This window comes from Euprymna scolopes, chromosome 30 (genome assembly GCF_053919585.1).
Source record: "Euprymna scolopes isolate OS-2025 chromosome 30, ASM5391958v1, whole genome shotgun sequence".
NCBI classification, from domain to species: Eukaryota; Metazoa; Mollusca; class Cephalopoda; order Sepiida; family Sepiolidae; genus Euprymna; species Euprymna scolopes.
Genome location: NC_136511.1, coordinates 101,416,501 through 101,433,582, shown reverse-complemented (window position 1 = coordinate 101,433,582; position 17,082 = coordinate 101,416,501). Strand labels below are relative to the sequence as shown.

The 17,082-nt window shown below is 35.4% G+C and overlaps 1 protein-coding gene across 3 annotated transcripts in view; it reads left to right on the top strand.

Annotated features, from left to right (window-relative positions):
• Positions 1-17,082, top strand: part of LOC145254911 (uncharacterized) — a 72,250-nt gene that overhangs the window by 32,501 nt on the left and 22,667 nt on the right. For all 3 annotated transcript variants that reach the window (XM_080113866.1, XM_080113865.1, XM_080113867.1), the window contains 2 exons: positions 8,457-8,526; positions 12,427-12,553. In XM_080113866.1, coding sequence (XP_079969992.1) covers positions 8,457-8,526; positions 12,427-12,553 — 197 coding nt within the window. The remainder of the gene's footprint in view (positions 1-8,456; positions 8,527-12,426; positions 12,554-17,082) is intronic.

Genomic DNA, 17,082 nt, shown 5'->3' with positions numbered 1-17,082 from the left:
CCAAAACATCAAACTGCCTCCACCGTGCTTCACTGTGGGTATGGTGTTCTTAGGCAGGAAAGCTTCGCCAGATTTTCTGTAAATATAAGACACTTTATTATGGCCAAATAACTCTATTTTCGTTTCGTCAGTCCATAGAACACGTTTCCAGAATGCAACATCTTTATCAATATGACGTTTTGCAAAGGCTAGCCTTGCTTTCAGGTGCATAGGCTTCAATAAGGGAGTCTTTCTCGGACGACATGCTTTTAAACCAGCTCTCTTCAAAACTCTACCAACTGTATGTCGAGATACATTCACTCCAGAGGTGCTCTGTTCATCAACAATCTCCCCAACAGAGATCCTTGGGTTTTGTTTTACTTGTCGAACAATTTTCCGTTCATCTCTTGGGGAAAGAATCCTTTTTCTCCCTCTACCCTCTAAACTCATAACGTGGCCTTGCGATTTGAACTTGTTTATTATGGCTCTAACAGTGAATTTGGGAAGGTTTAGCTTCTTTGAAATCTTATCATAGCCCTCCCCATTGGTATGGCATGCTACAACAAGCTTCCTGACGTCTTCGCTGTGTTCCTTAGTTTTAACCATGGCGATTGAAAATTATAATTTAGTCACTTATAATAGTTTAAATAAATCGCTATCTAAAAATTATCTGAAAAAAAATATTCACTGAATTAGCGTTAAACAAGCATAATATGGCTATAAAAAAGTTCAGAAAGCACGTAAACCGGAAATTGATTGATATTATACTGATACTAAAAGAAAAACAAAGCCGTGCCAATAATTTTGAACAAGGGTTTTTTGCAATTATGTTTGTTGTTCCTTTGTTATTTATTTTTTCTAAAATCCGATTGCTGCATCGGAAAGGCCAGTTAAAAATACATAATATACTTTGTTATTTTCTTTAATTTAATCCCTTTTTTAGAATTTATTAGACAAAATTAAACTTTTATTTTACCGTGCCAATAAATATGATCATCACTGTATATATATATATATATATATATATATATATATATATATATATATATATATATATATATATATATATATATACAGGGTGCCCACAAAGTCTAGCTACATAATCTACAGGATACTTCCCCAAAGTCTGGCTACATAATGTGGACACCCTGTATATACATAATTATGTAAATATTACAAAACATAATTGCAACTACTCTTGTGATTTTTTTTGGATTTTTGTAATCATGCCCAAATTCACCTTTTCTTTTTGAAGTTAATCAGTTCTTATTCTTCTGATGAGTCAGGGTGGAAAATATTCAAAAATTGACATCATAATTATATAATTGTTTCTACGCTACAAAACAGGTGCTGTCAAGAATTGACATTTTAACATGCTGAAAGAAATAAACGGTAAGAAATAAACAGTCTTGGAATTTGGAACATAGACTTTTTGTCGTTTTATTTAAATAGAGAGATAAATAGATAGCCCCTCTATTTTGAAACATTGTGAATCGGTAATTATTTTGAGTTTGGGTTTTAAATACAAAATAATCTATAATAAAACCCGGTTCTCCAACTTCCAACGTAGACCCCTACTACCATGTCTCCTTCTCCAACATCAGGGGTCTACGTTCTAACCTTCCAGAGGTTGAAACCCAATTACAGGAGACTAAACCAGACCTTTTATTTTTAAGTGAAACTGGCATTGGACAGGCTATTTCCCTTGATGAGTTTGCAATTACAGGATACTCTAACTTAACTTCTAAATCTGACCCCCAAGATCGCCATGGGCATGGAATATGTGCCTATATTAAAGATAGCTTTCCATGTGGGAGGGACATCTCCAGGGAAGATCCTAACTTACCTTATATGTGCTTCCGGGTTGCTTTAGCTCACACTACTGCATTTATATTTACTCTCTATCGCCCCCACAACAGCGGAGTTACTATCTTTCAAAGCATATCTGAGAAAATTGACCAAGTCCTTTCTACTTATCCTTCAGCTAACATTCATGTATGTGGAGACTTCAATGTTCACAACGTCGAATGGTTGACCCACTCAAACAAGACCGATGATGAGGGGAGGTTCTGTCATGATTTCTCCATTGCCTATGACCTCACTCAGATTGTTCAGGAACCTACCCGTGTGCCCGATAATGACGGCCAGTATGCGAGCCTACTAGACCTTTTTCTCACAACTTGCCCTGAACTATGTTCAGTTTCTGTTCTGTCGCCTCTTGGATCTTCCGACCACTCTGTTGTATCAATTAAGATAAAAATGAAATGTAATAAGTCCCCAGACGTACCTCTTCATCGTACAGTATATCGATACACTAAGGCTGACTGGGATAGCTTCCGTACATTTATATCTGATCTACCTCTGCATTCCATGTTTAAAAAGGATGTGTCCTCTATAGTATTAGACCTAACTGAATGGTTAATTGTAGGTATTGACCATTTCATACCCTCTAAAAAGTTTCAGCAAAAACCTAACAGCCAGCCATGGTTCTCTCCAGAATGTGCTGCTGCCATTGCGCACAGAAATCACTTTTTCCACTGCTTCAAACGTAATAGATGTATGGAAACTAAAGCCGTTTTCAGGACTGCCAGCAACCATTGTAAGAAAGTAATAAGGAACGCAAGAGAGTTGTATGCTCAATCTGTTAAGTCCAAAGTAGCTGAGCAGCGGCTTGGTTCCCACCAGTTTTGGCAAATAGCAAACAGAATCCTGAACAGAAGCGTGTGCTCCATCCCAACTATTATCAATGGATCTGAGGTAATCTCGTCAGCATCAGACAAAGCCAAACTCTTTGTCAAGAACTTTGCAGCTAATTCTACCCTTTGCGACCAAGACCGCCAACCCCCAATATTTCCTCTTGTATCAGAAAACACGCTATGTGATATACGTATATCTGTACGTGATGTTGCCAAGCTAATCAAAAACCTTGATTCCAGTAAAGCAACTGGCCCTGATGGTATTCCAATTATAGTACTCAAAAAACTTCAACCTGAACTAGCGCCCATACTTACAAAACTGTTTAAACGTTGTCTTAAGGAGAATAGTTTCCCATCTCCCTGGAAAATCTCATCAGTATGCCCTGTATTTAAGAATTCAGGTGATCGCTCATCCCCCTCTCAGTACAGGCCAATAAGTCTCCTGTGCGTCATGAGTAAGTTGCTAGAATCTGTATTAAATACAGAAGTAATCAAACATCTCAACAAAAATAACCTTCTTAGTGACACTCAATATGGTTTCCGTTCTGCTAGATCTACAGCAGATGTCCTTACAGTTATATCGCATAGGATTAGCAAATCTCTCGACGGTGGCAATCTTTCTAGGGCAATTGCTCTTGACATATCTAAAGCCTTTGATAGGGTATGGCATAAAGGTTTACTTCATAAGATCGCTAGCTATGGTATAGCTGGAAAAGTCTTCTCAATTATTAAATCATTTCTTTCTGATAGATTCATAAGAGTAGTAGTTGAGGGGCAAAAATCAGAAGCTCACAATATTAATGCCGGTGTCCCTCAGGGATCCATCCTGGGCCCAACTCTTTTCCTGATCTACATTAATGATCTTCCAAATCATATCCTTACATCATTTGTAGACATTTATGCTGACGACACTACCATTTATGGTACCACATCTAAGACAGTAAACAAGCAAGTTCTCTCCAATTCTCTCTCCTCTGATCTTGAGCACGTAGTACAATGGGGAAAGGAGTGGCTGGTTACTTTTAATGCATCTAAAACCAAGCTTCTCTCTTTACATCATCAACATTCTAATCCACATTTGTCATCAATTGAAATGAATGGCTCTCGTCTTCAGGAGGCCTCAAGTTTTGACAAGCTTCTGGGCTTGACCATTACTCCTGATCTTAAATGGAACACGTATATCAAATCTGTTGCCAAGGCCGCTGGAAAAATGGTGGGATCTTTCTATCGATCCAGTAGATATCTCACTGCTGATGCTATTCTCTATCTATATAAGAGCCAGGTACGTCCAAGGATGGAATACTGTTGCCACATCTGGGCAGGAGCTGCTAGAAAGAACTTGTCCTGCCTTGATAGAGTTCAAAATAGACTTCGTAGCCTCGTAGGAGATGTCCTTTTCTCCTCCTTGCAACCTCTATCTCACAGAAGAGATGTTGCGAGTTTGTCTCTGATGTATCGTTATTTTCATGGAAAGTGTTCAACTGAGCTTCAATCTATGGTCCCCCCTCGCCAAACTTTCACAAGAAACACTCGTCTAGCTGTAAACACTATCAATAATTTCCCCCACTCTTTATCTGTGCCTAAACCTAAACGTAGATTCCATGAACAAAGCTTCTTTCTTAGAACTGCACGCCTGTGGAATTGTCTTCCGTTTTCCTGCTTTCCGGCTGACTACAATATGGTTTTGTTCAAGTCTAAAGTAAATAAGTTCTTGATGAGCCGTTCCATATAAGTTATTAAATTTACCAAATTTTCATTACTAATGATTACTATATTGACCAACTTCTACTGTACACTCTTTAACCCTTATCCTTGAGTGGCCTCTGGGCCTTGATAATGTGGTGATGCCTTTGTAAAAAAAAAAAAAAAAAAAAAAAAAAAAATATATATATATATATATATATATATATATATATATATATATATATATATAAATGGAATTGTAGAAGGTGGTGCAATGCAGAAGTAACGGAAAGACACAGGCTGAAGCAGGTGAGAAATTTATTAATACAACTTATAAATACATGTGTACATATTCATATATCATATACGCAGTATATTTATATTTGCAAAGTGGTTACCTGGGAAAGTCGGTCTGGTGGTATGTCCGTGTAATATAATATTTTGAGAAAGATCTCTTCGTCAGATATTTACTTGACTTTGACAAACGTGTTGTTGTAAGCAGTAACTATACCGCAGCAAATCATAAAATAAGAATTGAGAAAAAAAAACAAACCCTAACCATATACTACCCACAAGTCCCGAGCAATGAAAAGGACATCTCCCATGAGGCCACAAAGTCTATTTTGACCCCTATCAAGGCAGGACAAGTCTTTTCTAGCAGCTCCTGCCCAGATGTGGCAACGGTATTCCATCCTTGGACGTACCTGGCTCTTATATAGATAGAGAATTGCATCAGCAGGGAGATATCTACTGGATCGATAGAAGTATCCGACCATTTTTCCAGCGGCCTTGGCAACAGATTTGAGTTACGTATTCCATTTAAGATCAAGAGTACAGGTCAAGCCCAGAAGCTTGTCAAAACTTGAGGCCTCCTCAAGACGAGAGCCATTCATTTTAATTGATGCCAGATGGGGATCAGAATGTTGATGATGTAAAGATAGAAGCTTGGTTTTACATGCATTAAAAATAACCAGCCACTCCTTTCCCCATTGTACAACGTGATCAAGATCAGAGGAGAGAGAATCGGAGAGAACTTGGTCATTTACTGTCTTAGATGTGCTACCATAGATGGTAGTGTCGTCAGCAAAAATGTCTACGAATGATGTAAGGATGTGATTTGGAAGATCATTAATGTAGATTAGGAAAAGAGTTGGGCCCAGGATGGACCCCTGAGGGACTCCAGCATTAATACTGTGAGCTTCTGATTTTTTCCCATCAACTACTACTCTTATGAACCTGTCAGAGAGAAATGATTTAATAATTGAGAAGACATTTCCAGCTATACCATAGCTGGAGATCTTGTGAAGTAAACCTTTATGCTATAACCTATCAAAGGCCTTTGATATGTCAAGAGCAATTGCCCTAGAAAGGTCGCCTCTGTCGAGACATTTGCTAATCCTATAAGATATAACTCATAATATAAATCTCACCTGTCTGTTTAAATGTATGTATCTATGTTTGTATGTCTGCCTAAAACTTTTGACAAAGGTAACAGATTTTCAGAAGCATTTTGAAGCTCGACCCTTCAGACGCCAAATAGCGAAAAATTGATCAAAAACATTAATTCTTCACCCTCAACTAGGCACTTTTCTACAAGGAGGGGTCGTTTTTTTTGCTGATATTTTCGAAAGGTATCCCCTCTATTCAATTGACTAACTTTAATTTAAATCTTCGCCACTTCTAGTTTTATGATGAACACAATGGCAAAGACGTCACATTTTTTTTCTAGTTCTTTTCCTCCTTCATGGTACGGATTTGAGCCTGCCTGCCTACTACCACTTTTTTTTTTGTTGCTCAGATCACACCTCCAAACACCCGGGCAACACTGGGCACCCAATTGAGTGTAAGCAAATTTAATCGTCTATCGAATTTTCCTGAGTCTCTAATCAAAACAGTAAGAAGCGAGCATGCAAAAAGGAGCCCCCCCCCAAAAAAAAGCTCAATATGAAATAATGAGGAGGTCGGAAGCAGAAATATAGTTTATATATTTTTTCTTTTCTATGGGCTTTATTTATCCTTTTTTGTATGTATAAAAACAAATAAACAAACAAACCAAAAAATTACCCAGGATTGAAAGTGGCAAAAGAAAAGAGTTTATTGATGATGGGAAAGAAAGAGTGGTTGCCATTAATTCCCGAGGAAAAAAGGGGAGGGTTTAGTTCCGAGATGGAGTCAATAGTTTGTTTAATTGCCCATCCGCATGGTAAACTCCGGCCAAGTATCTGTCAGATTGCAATAACACAAAAGTCTTTTTAGTGGGAGTGGGGAGGGGGTTTAGAGGAGGAGAAATTCACAAACCTGTTTCTCAAGCGAATCCAAATCGAGGATCCATTTCGGGGTAATATGTTACCGCACATAAAATTTCTTTTATTTTTTTCCTTTTTTTTTTAGTTTCATTACCTTCTTTGTTATTTTTCCTTTCGGAGTCCAGTAAAAAAAAAGGGAGAAACATTTGTCGCTCTTCATGGCTAACTCAGATTCAACCGTATAATGTTATAAGGTATCATTCGCTTTTTCACCTCTCACTCTATGAGCCAAGAAAACAAGAACATTGCCTTCCCTTACCGAAGCACGAATCCTGATTGCCTCTCTTTCTTTTTTCCTCCTTTCCGCTTCTCGGTTGTTGCTGTTCGTGTTCCCTACAGCCTTTGCATGGCCTCGCATGGATTCTAAAAATAACCTGATCTCAGCCGTATCACAGTCGTAGCCGCTCTGCCATGGACTTACGCCCACTGTTTGACTTGCGCCCACCCTAGGGTCTCACTTTTCTTTTCCTCAGCCTTTAGACCATGACAGAATCCAGAAGTAGTAAATATCATCATTTAATAATGAATATGAATTTAATTTAAAAATCTATATAGTGTTGGTAATTATTAGTAACGATACACAGTAATAAAGAAAATGAAAGAATATAAAAATGATAAAATATTAATATGAGTCCAAATGATAGGGGTAATTTCTATAGTAAAACAAAAGATGTTGCTATATCAATATGACATTGTATTGATATTGAAAAGAATAAAAGTTATATATATATATATATATATATATATATATATATATATATATAAGGAATAAAAAAGTAATAGAAGTATAAGTTATTAAAAATATAATGATACGATAATAAAAACAATAGAAATGCATTAATAAAACCATAAAATAATAAGAAATCATGGAATAATGAAATAATAAAAAAAATGATAAAGTATTAAAAGGTAAAATAATGAAATAACCAGAATAACAAATAGTTAAAGTGATAAGGGGATATGCAAATATAAGATATGTATAAAAAAAACAGTGAGTATGAGTTTGATGAAAATAAGATGAACACGCTTCTAAGATTGTATAAACAGGTGATGGTGTTACTAGCTGAAGACCGAGATTGCCCATGTAAGGCTAGAGAAAAAGAAAACATTTTGCAACACAACAATGCCAGGCCACACACAAATTTGAAGACTGTGAAATGAGTGACAAATTTTCACCCACAGTATAGTTCTAATCTGGCGCCAACAGATTTCTACTTGTTTGAATCTTTGAAGGACACATTATGTGGGCAGCATTTCCCCGACAGCAACACCATAATTGCAGCAGTGAAAACATGAACCGCTTCGACAGGTGCTAACTTTTACAACAACAAATTCTCTTCAGTGCAATGTAGACTACAATGTATTGTGAACTAAGTCACTACAAGAAGGCATGTGAAGCTTCCTCCCAGTACACTGAGGGGGGAGGGTCTCTAACTAGAGCAGGCAATTAATCGATTTGATTAAAAAGTGAGCAATTTCACCAATTTTGATGACAATAAAAGTATAGGAGGGTGGAACATTTGTTGATCTCCATTCAATCCCAGACAACATCGAGTATGTCTTCTAGTATATATATATATATATATATATATATATATATATATATATATATATATATATATATATATAGAGAGAGAGAGAGAGAGAGAGAGAGAGAGAGAGAGATTAGCGAGTTACATTCCATTGACCAGAATCGGCTGACAATTCTTGTTTATTTTTTATTATTTTTATTTTCAAATGCTTATATTCTTTCGTTCTATGAGACATTTAATTGTTCATTCATTGATTTCAGTGGATCTTTCTCCAAAGAGATGAATCACAAGCTTCCCCAATTTTGCAACCAGAGTGGACCCCAGATATCGGTAAGACATTTTTATTTGTCTTGTAATAATCGTTTTGTTTTTTTATAAATGATTCACCACTTATGAAGGCCAAAAGCCACTCGACAAGAGTGGGATTTTCAAATTGAATGATGGAACAGTACTATGAAAGGATTGTGAACTATGATTGACCAGACATGTTAAAAGTTGATTTAGAAAAGTGCATTATGTCAAATTGATGGTTGAATATGGTTAAATTTAAACTCATTTTTGCATTAAATAATTCCTATGTATGTATCGAATGAATATCATAATACTTAGTTCACTGCAACTTATAACAAAGTTCTATACAAAATTTCAGGTAAATCGGCCCATTAGTTTCAGAAAAAAGTTCTAGAGTAAATATGGTATTGTGGTGATTAATTACTATCAATCCCTATTAACCCCTAATCATGTATTGAATGGATAGCATTATTTTATGTTTGCTGCACCAAGTAATTGTTAAATGCACAGACACATACACTAAGAGAATATAATATAGATGTAGGTTAATTAAAAACCTTTGTTATTTATTTATGAAGTAAATAAAGAAAACGCACCTATCTTCTTTAATCTTCATATGGGAAGTTCTATCAACAGGTGACAAAACAAATCAATTAACAGCATAACATTTTTTTAGCCTTTACACATGTAGAAAGACATGTCTGTTTATTCGCATAATAACTGCTGTCCGAGCTCAAGACTTCAAATTTACCCCTGTTTAATAAAGAACAATTTGGGTAGCAAAATGCATTAACAGTGGAAAATAGAAAAAAAAACATGGGAATCTTTATGACTGTACAGAATTTCATGGCTAACAGAATTAGAGCAAACCACTGCTGTTCATTAAATAAAGAATCCGTTTGGAATTTCTTATAGATTCCTGAGTTTGACATGAAGATTCTCGAGTTAAACAAGATGCACCTGAAGCAGGTCAGAGGTTTCATTGGCTGAAGTGCTGTTAGATCACAATTTGCGCAAAAGTTCTGATTTATCAGGTGCTTGTTCAGCCACAGGATCTGAGTGATGAAAGCTGCAAATCTCAAAAGCTGGGTAGTGTTTGACCTATACTACCTTCGTCAAATTCTGTGGGTCTACTGGTACGTTTTGTCTCCAAGATCCAAATCAAGATGCAATGAAGGACCGTCCCCTTTAATCAAACACTTTAAAAGAGAAGATTTTGTTGGTTCAGCCACACGTTGCAACTCAGGAAAGTTTATCCACAAAACAATAGCTCTAGAACTACTCCAAGATTGATGAAGATGCTGGAAGGCCAGCTGAAAAATGTAGTTATACATTATCAAAGCTGATGCTGAACCTGGTTTCGGTCCCTAGTGTAGCGACTCGCTACAAATATTAAAAGTGGTTGTACAAGGAACATTTCAGTTGCACATACAGCTGCTGTCTACACCCACACAATTTTTGCAATCATAAAAACTAAAACTCTGTTTCTTTATGCAGGCGTATTTCATCGCAAGATGTTGTGGTTAACCTGTACGGATAGGGTCCTGACTCATTTTGAATTTAGGGAAAAGCCGTCTGACGTAAGCGGTGTCGAGGCAGAAAATTACCCTAACCCTAAAACCCCTTCAGCATGGATTTGACAAGCATGAGCAAATTCTAGAGTTGTTACAATGAGGCAAAAATTTTCTCATGAGAAAATAACATCTTACGAAAAGAAGGACCTATTTGTGTCATTTGTCAAAGACAAATGAGGGAAGTAAAAAGGAACAAAAATTATTGTTGGAGGTGCCCTTCACATGAAGAAATTATTACCAACCCCAACAAAATTAAGGGGCCTGGAATAATTGTGGCGATAGATGAAATGCAGTGTCATAACAAAAAGAAAATACAACCGAGGGCGCATGATACGACAGAAGTTTTTTGTTTTTGTTAAAATTCTAATTATTTGAACTGTTGAATTAAAAAAAATTCGGTATACCAAAAATTCTAATTATTTGCGGAATTTATAAGGGGGAAAAAAATAATTATTTGAACTGTTTATTTTTTTTTAATTCTAATTATTTGAACTGTGAAAATAAAAAAAAATTCTAATTATTTGAACTGTTTTTTTTCTTAAGTTAACAACGCGGCACTTTATTGAAGGGGTAATTTTTCGCCTAGACACCGCTCACGTCAGACGATTTTTCTCCAAACTCAGAATGAGGCGGGACGTCGAGACCCTATCCGTATAGGTTAACCGATGTTGTTTTTTCATCATATCGGATTTAAAAGAAAGTGAATTTCAAAAATATTTTTTGACAGCTTTTGTGGAGCCGATTTGAAATCTATAAAAAGGGCACTTTGCACCAAAACCAGTCAGTCGAACTCGAACCAGTATGCTGTAATCACTGACTCTGTCTGGTCCGACGTTAAACAACCAACATCGTTTTGCATGCGTCACGCATCTCAATTCTCCACATGGAAGTACCAGATCAGCAAGAATTAATACTTACCCTTCTTGTTTCATTTGCCTCAGTCAGACCAAGATTTCTGTCCCTTTATTTTGCTTTACACATTTAATTCAGAACCTATGAGACTAAATACATTTACATATATAGAGTCCTAGCGACCATACAAGACGTTACAAACATTAACTTTATTGCTAAAATATTCCTTTCCTGAACATTTAACATTTTTACAAACTCTGAACAGCTTAGTCATTATCATCTTGACTCTCATGCTGAATCACCATGTGCACACACAAAAATATATCAACACCATAACGTCATTCTTTCTTCTTGCTATGTTAAATCTATTATTAATTTTTGTATTCGATCTTTGTTAGGATAACTGATTTTGACACTTCTTTTTTGATATTTTGATTGCATCGAGGGACTAGAAAAAAATACCATTAACATCGGAACATCAGCGATAATTGCCGACTTAAATGCTGATTGGAATAACTGTGATGATACGCTTGGTTGATTGGATCCCTATTCGCAACACTATGTAGCAGCCTCAACAGACAGGCAGAGACTACTTCTTACAACTTTGAGATTTCAAATCCATTTCTCCATGGCTTATCCAATCACAAGCCAGCTCTCAATCATGTGACAGAGTATATAAAAGGCGAAATCTGAGACCATTAATTGCCTGCTGGTCTGCCCAACAGCAAACTTTGCCTGGGGTTGAAGCTCCAAGCTGGATGTGAGTACTATGAGCGAGCTAGGGCTCTCTTCTAACTTACATTTATTTCCACGTGCGGTACATTAGCGAACATTCTTTGTCATGCTAAAGAAAGTGCAACTCACACTCACGCATGACAACACGTCAACACACTGAAGGCTTTGCCCTTTCTTTCTCTTTTAACCGGTTTCCTTTGCCCCGGCTACAACTAGCTATAAACACGTGTGGACTGAACTGTTCTCTTCTTCAACCAGCCGGCATGATATTAAATCTATCTTTAAGCACATTGAACACTTTTCTCTCTCTTTCAATGAACTCTCATACTAATACGTTTCTCTCTTCAACTATCGAAGCTACTAACGAAGATGACAAATAAAGTTGTTTATTAAACGTTAAAATGAAACTCCATTTCGTCGTTCACTTATTTCTATTAACTGGTAAACCTGACGCGATATGAACACGCAACCTTATTTCATTGTTTCATTTTCTATAACTAGTACTAAATACTGTAGTATTTGTTGCTGGTCCCAAGACTAGCTGTTCATCATTGTCTTGGCTTATTCAGAATGCTGTGTGTTCTATGGGAAAAGCCAGCTCAATCTATCCTGAATGCTCCCTTAAGTAAAGATGAGAAAAGTAGTTTGAATGATTCTCATAAAACAAAATCTGATTTTTTGTTTTGTTATGAATTTTTTATTTCCATAATATCTTTTGGACAAATTTTCTGAGTGGAATTTAAATATTTTTGTTTACGTTCCTTTTCTTTTTTCTCAGAACCTTGTTGCGCCTCGATTGATAATTGGGCACCATCATATTGCATCAGCCCAGATGAGATTGTGGATGACCAATCATTAATAGAATTGGTCGAAGAGATGCAAGTGTCACGTTCGGAAGGTTTCAGGTAAATGAAAACTTCAAAAACTTGAAAACCCTCCTTCTCCTCCTCATTATCATCATAATCAGTTTAACATCTGTTTTACATGCTGTCTTTGACAGCTTTAAGAAAATGATTACAAAACTAACCTGTCTTTGGTTAGTTTTTATTTAACCCTCTTTCTGAAAAATCCATTCTTATCACTTGCTTGCATGTTTGGGGAAATATTAAATATTTTGTAATTCATATGCAAAACTAGGAAAACAAATGACTATGATTGCAACATTTTTCTGGATGATGGATGATCTCCTTAATGTGTGACCTAAAGGGCAAATTTCACATAGCCCACTACACAATTCAGGTCATTATCTTTCCAACGAGCCTTCATTTGTTAAATTCTGATCAATAGTTGCTGAGATTTGGAACTTATAAAATTACCAAAAAAGGAAATTTCTGTAGGAATATATTTTCTTATAATATATACAAATCCCTATTTAAGAAGCTCAATGTAATTACAGAGCAATATAGAGATTAAATGACAAAAAACTATGTTCCAAAATTCATGACGTTTACCATCTTATAATTTATTCCTTTAATTCAGTTGACTCATACAATTCTTGACAGTATCTGTTTCATAGTGCAAAATCAATCACTTAATTATCATATCAATCAGTGAATGTATTATGCCTTTAACTCATCAGAAGAAATAGCAACAATCAATCCATGAAAAGGAAATGAAGTGTGATTTGACATGATTAAAATCTGAAAATTAGAAGAGAAGCTGTAAATACCTTTAATATGTTTCCATTACGCCATTTTGAATTTTATCAAAGTCATTAAACCCAACTATTTGTACTAACAATCTACATTAATTTATGAATTTTCTACCAAAATGTTCTATTTAATAATTAGTAAATTTATTAATTTTAATTTATGTATACATACTTATGAAAATAACATCAATAATTATAAGCTATTATACATGTTTGCATATACGGAACTAAACTAAGCTACAAAAAAAACAAAAAAAAAAAACGATTGATCTTTACGGTTATCATAAATAATCGATTGATTTGAATTGAAAACCATACATAATTCAGTTCTGTTGACTATTATAATCAAGCTTATTATCATTACAGTTATATTTATTAGAATCATTCAATTCAAAACCTATACTTATGTTAGGTTAAGTTTAAAAATTGACTATTTTTAACCTGCTTAGTTATATGTTTCCACTACTAGAATCAGATTAATGATCAGATAGCTTCATCAGACTTTGCAGATTTAAATATTTATTATAAGGAAGAAGAGATAAAAAAGTACAAATTTAAATCAGACGTGGGGGTGAAATTAACGTTGTGTTAAAGATAGTTTCTCATGAAAGATTAAGATATGTCCTGATACAATTGAACTGAATCGTGTCCCATTCTTCCTCTTGTGAAAAAGATGAATAAATTCATTCACATCATGAACAAAAACAATGTTTTTCTTTCCAATCTTTCTCCAAAATAATTCTTTCTTTTTTCTTATTTGTTGGACTTCAATTATTAATCTTTTTCTAAACATGGCTTTGAGTTGAGATGTTTTCATCCAGATTTTTAATTTATGTCTTCTCCTTCCACCTATTAATATATCTTCTTATAAAGAGCAAATGTCTGTGTGTATCTGTGTTTCTACATCCAGCTAAAAGTAAAAAAATACAAAATAGACCACCATCAAGTTGGTATTGTCTGAAAGGGCAGTGTCTCAGAAGTATAATACACTCCTGATCAAAAATTTAAGACCACTTGAAAATCTTAAAGAAAACTTTTTTGTAAGGATAGATTTTAAACTCCTCCCACTTAAAGTTACCAATACTACGATCTAAAAGGTTATGGAAACAAAAAGCTACATTCCAAAGATTTAGTTCAGAAATTTACATTTTACACTTGACCAAAATTATAAAACCAGGGGTATAAATTGTTTTAGTTCAGTTACAGATTAGCAATCACTGTGTAAAGTTGAGACCGTGCATAAAGCAAGAAAACTTACCGAAGTTGAGTCTGCTCAAATTCTAGATTTCTATAAGCAAGGTTTGTCACAGCGGGCGATCGCAGCTAAGGTGAATTGCAGTAAGACTGTGATTTGCAACTTTTTAAAGTACAGTGAAAATTATTGAAAAGCAAAATCCATTGATAGACATCCAGCATTGAGTAGGAGAATAAGACAGGTTGTTGTGAAAGACATGAGACTTTTTTCTAGTCAAATTAAGGAAGTCACAGATACTAATTGCAGTCTAGTAACAGACGAAACTTACGACAAAAGGCATGGTAAATAAAAAGCATAAACAAATTCCTCACCGGCTTCCACATCACAAGGTGAACTGCTAATGGTTTGGTCATGAATGTTGAAAAGTGGAAGAAAGTCCTATTTTCTGACGAGAAAAAATTCAATCTAGCTGGTCGTGATGGCTTCCAACAATATTAGCATAACAAAAACATGCTTCCAGAAATTTTCTCATAGTGGTAGAGGGTTCCTAATAATATAGGGTGCTTTTTCTTACAGAGGTGGTGCAGGGTCGTCAGACAGCAGCCAGTTATGTTACCATGCTACAAAAAGCATCATTGATGATGGAGGGTCGTTGTTTGTGTGTGGTTGGATAGTTATTCCAACAGGATAATGCTGCAATCCATGCTGCACGACAGACCTTGACCTCTTTGCAAGAAAATGGGGTTCATCTCTTGGGACATGCTCACTGGGCTTGAACCCAATTGAAAATGTTTAGGGATCATTGGCAAGAGATGTTTATTGAAATGGCAAACAATATTCACTAAAAACTGAACTTCATGAAGCCATTTCCAGAAGCTGGAGCAGCATCCCCTACACTTTAATGAAAATGCTTATTTCTAGAATGCTCCCCAAAACTTTGAAGTCATAAAAACCAACGAAGGTAGAACTCATTATGAAATTTGGTTGTTAAATATTTGCATAATTTTGTACAATTTTGTAGAATTTATACAGCTGGTCTTATAATTTTGATCAAGTCTAAAATGCCTCATTTGATAAAAATGTAAATTTCTGAATTAAATGTTTGGAACATAGCTTTATTTCCATAACCTTTTAGATGGGAAGGGTTTAAAATCTATCCTAAAAAAAAAAAAAAAGGTTTCTCTTTAAAGATTTTCAAGTGGTCTTAAATTTTTTATTAGGAAGGAATACTGCTGCCACATCTGAGCAGGAGCTGCTAAAAACAGCCTATCCTGCCTTGACAGAGTACAAAATAGACTTTGTGTCTTAGTAGGGGATGCCCTTTTCTCTTCCCTGCAACCTCTCTCCCACAGAAGAGACATTGCGAGCCTGTCTTTGTTTTACCGTTATTTCCATAGCAAGTGCTCGTCTGAGCTCTAATCTCTACCCTCCCCCTTGCCAATCTTTCATGAAAAACACCCGTCTAGCTGAAACCACTGTCAATAATTTTCCCCACTCTTTATCTGTGTCTAAATCAAAACATAGATTCCATGAACAAAGCTTCTTTCTTAGAAGTGCACGCCTGTGGAACTCTGTTCCATTTGCCTGTTTCCCACCTGACTACAACTTGGATGTCTTCAAGTCCAACATAAACAAATTCTTGATAAACCGCCCCCTTAAGTAAGACACTTTATCAAATCTCCAATACTAACGATTACCGTCATATTATCCCATTGATTACTGTACACGCAATAACCCTTATCCCCGAGTGGCTTCTGGGCCTTGATAAGTGGTGACTACCATGTAAAAAAAAAAAAAAAAAAAAGAAGGAATGTATCTAAAATCCAGAAAAAATAAATAATTTTTTGTACTAGAAATGTCACAGAATGTGGAGGGGATTCAGGTAAAATCACACCTTTGCTGATGCTATCTGTTTTGTGCTTCTCTTACGTTTAATCATTTTAATTTGTAACCTCCTTTACATAACTAGGATTTGGCATAATATATTAGATCACAGACTCACAACATTAAATTTTTATGTTTGATCTCAGCTGATGGTCATTTTTTTTTTTAATTGCTGTAAAGCTATAAATATTATAATTAGCAACATATTTTTAATATTTTTATTATTGTTCTTCTGTGGTTTACAGAACGCCGTGAAATAAACACTGACAAACTTAGTATGCATTAAAAAGCTGTTGTAATGGACCAAAGAGGCGATTTTTTTGTTACTTCAGACAAAATTTATCCTTGGATCATTAACTGTTATCAAGAAGTAAACATATGTTTAAACACAATTTCACCCGGGATTATTTTATATTTTTATTACATAACATTTTATATGCAAAAGTTATGCAAATCAAAAATACTGTTTAAAATTCGTAACCGTTTAAGCACATCGGTAGGAATTAATTAGCCTTCATGCTTCTACATGATTTGAACAGATAAGTTTGGTTCTCCACGTGTAATGTTATGTATATAAACAATAAACTGCCCCTTGTCTGTGTAACTCTCCTTGTAGAGGTACACTTCCCCTGGTTGGGGTAACTCACTTTGGAGGGGAGAGTGCAGCTTCCGGCATGACTGGCAATAAAGTATATTTGATGAGG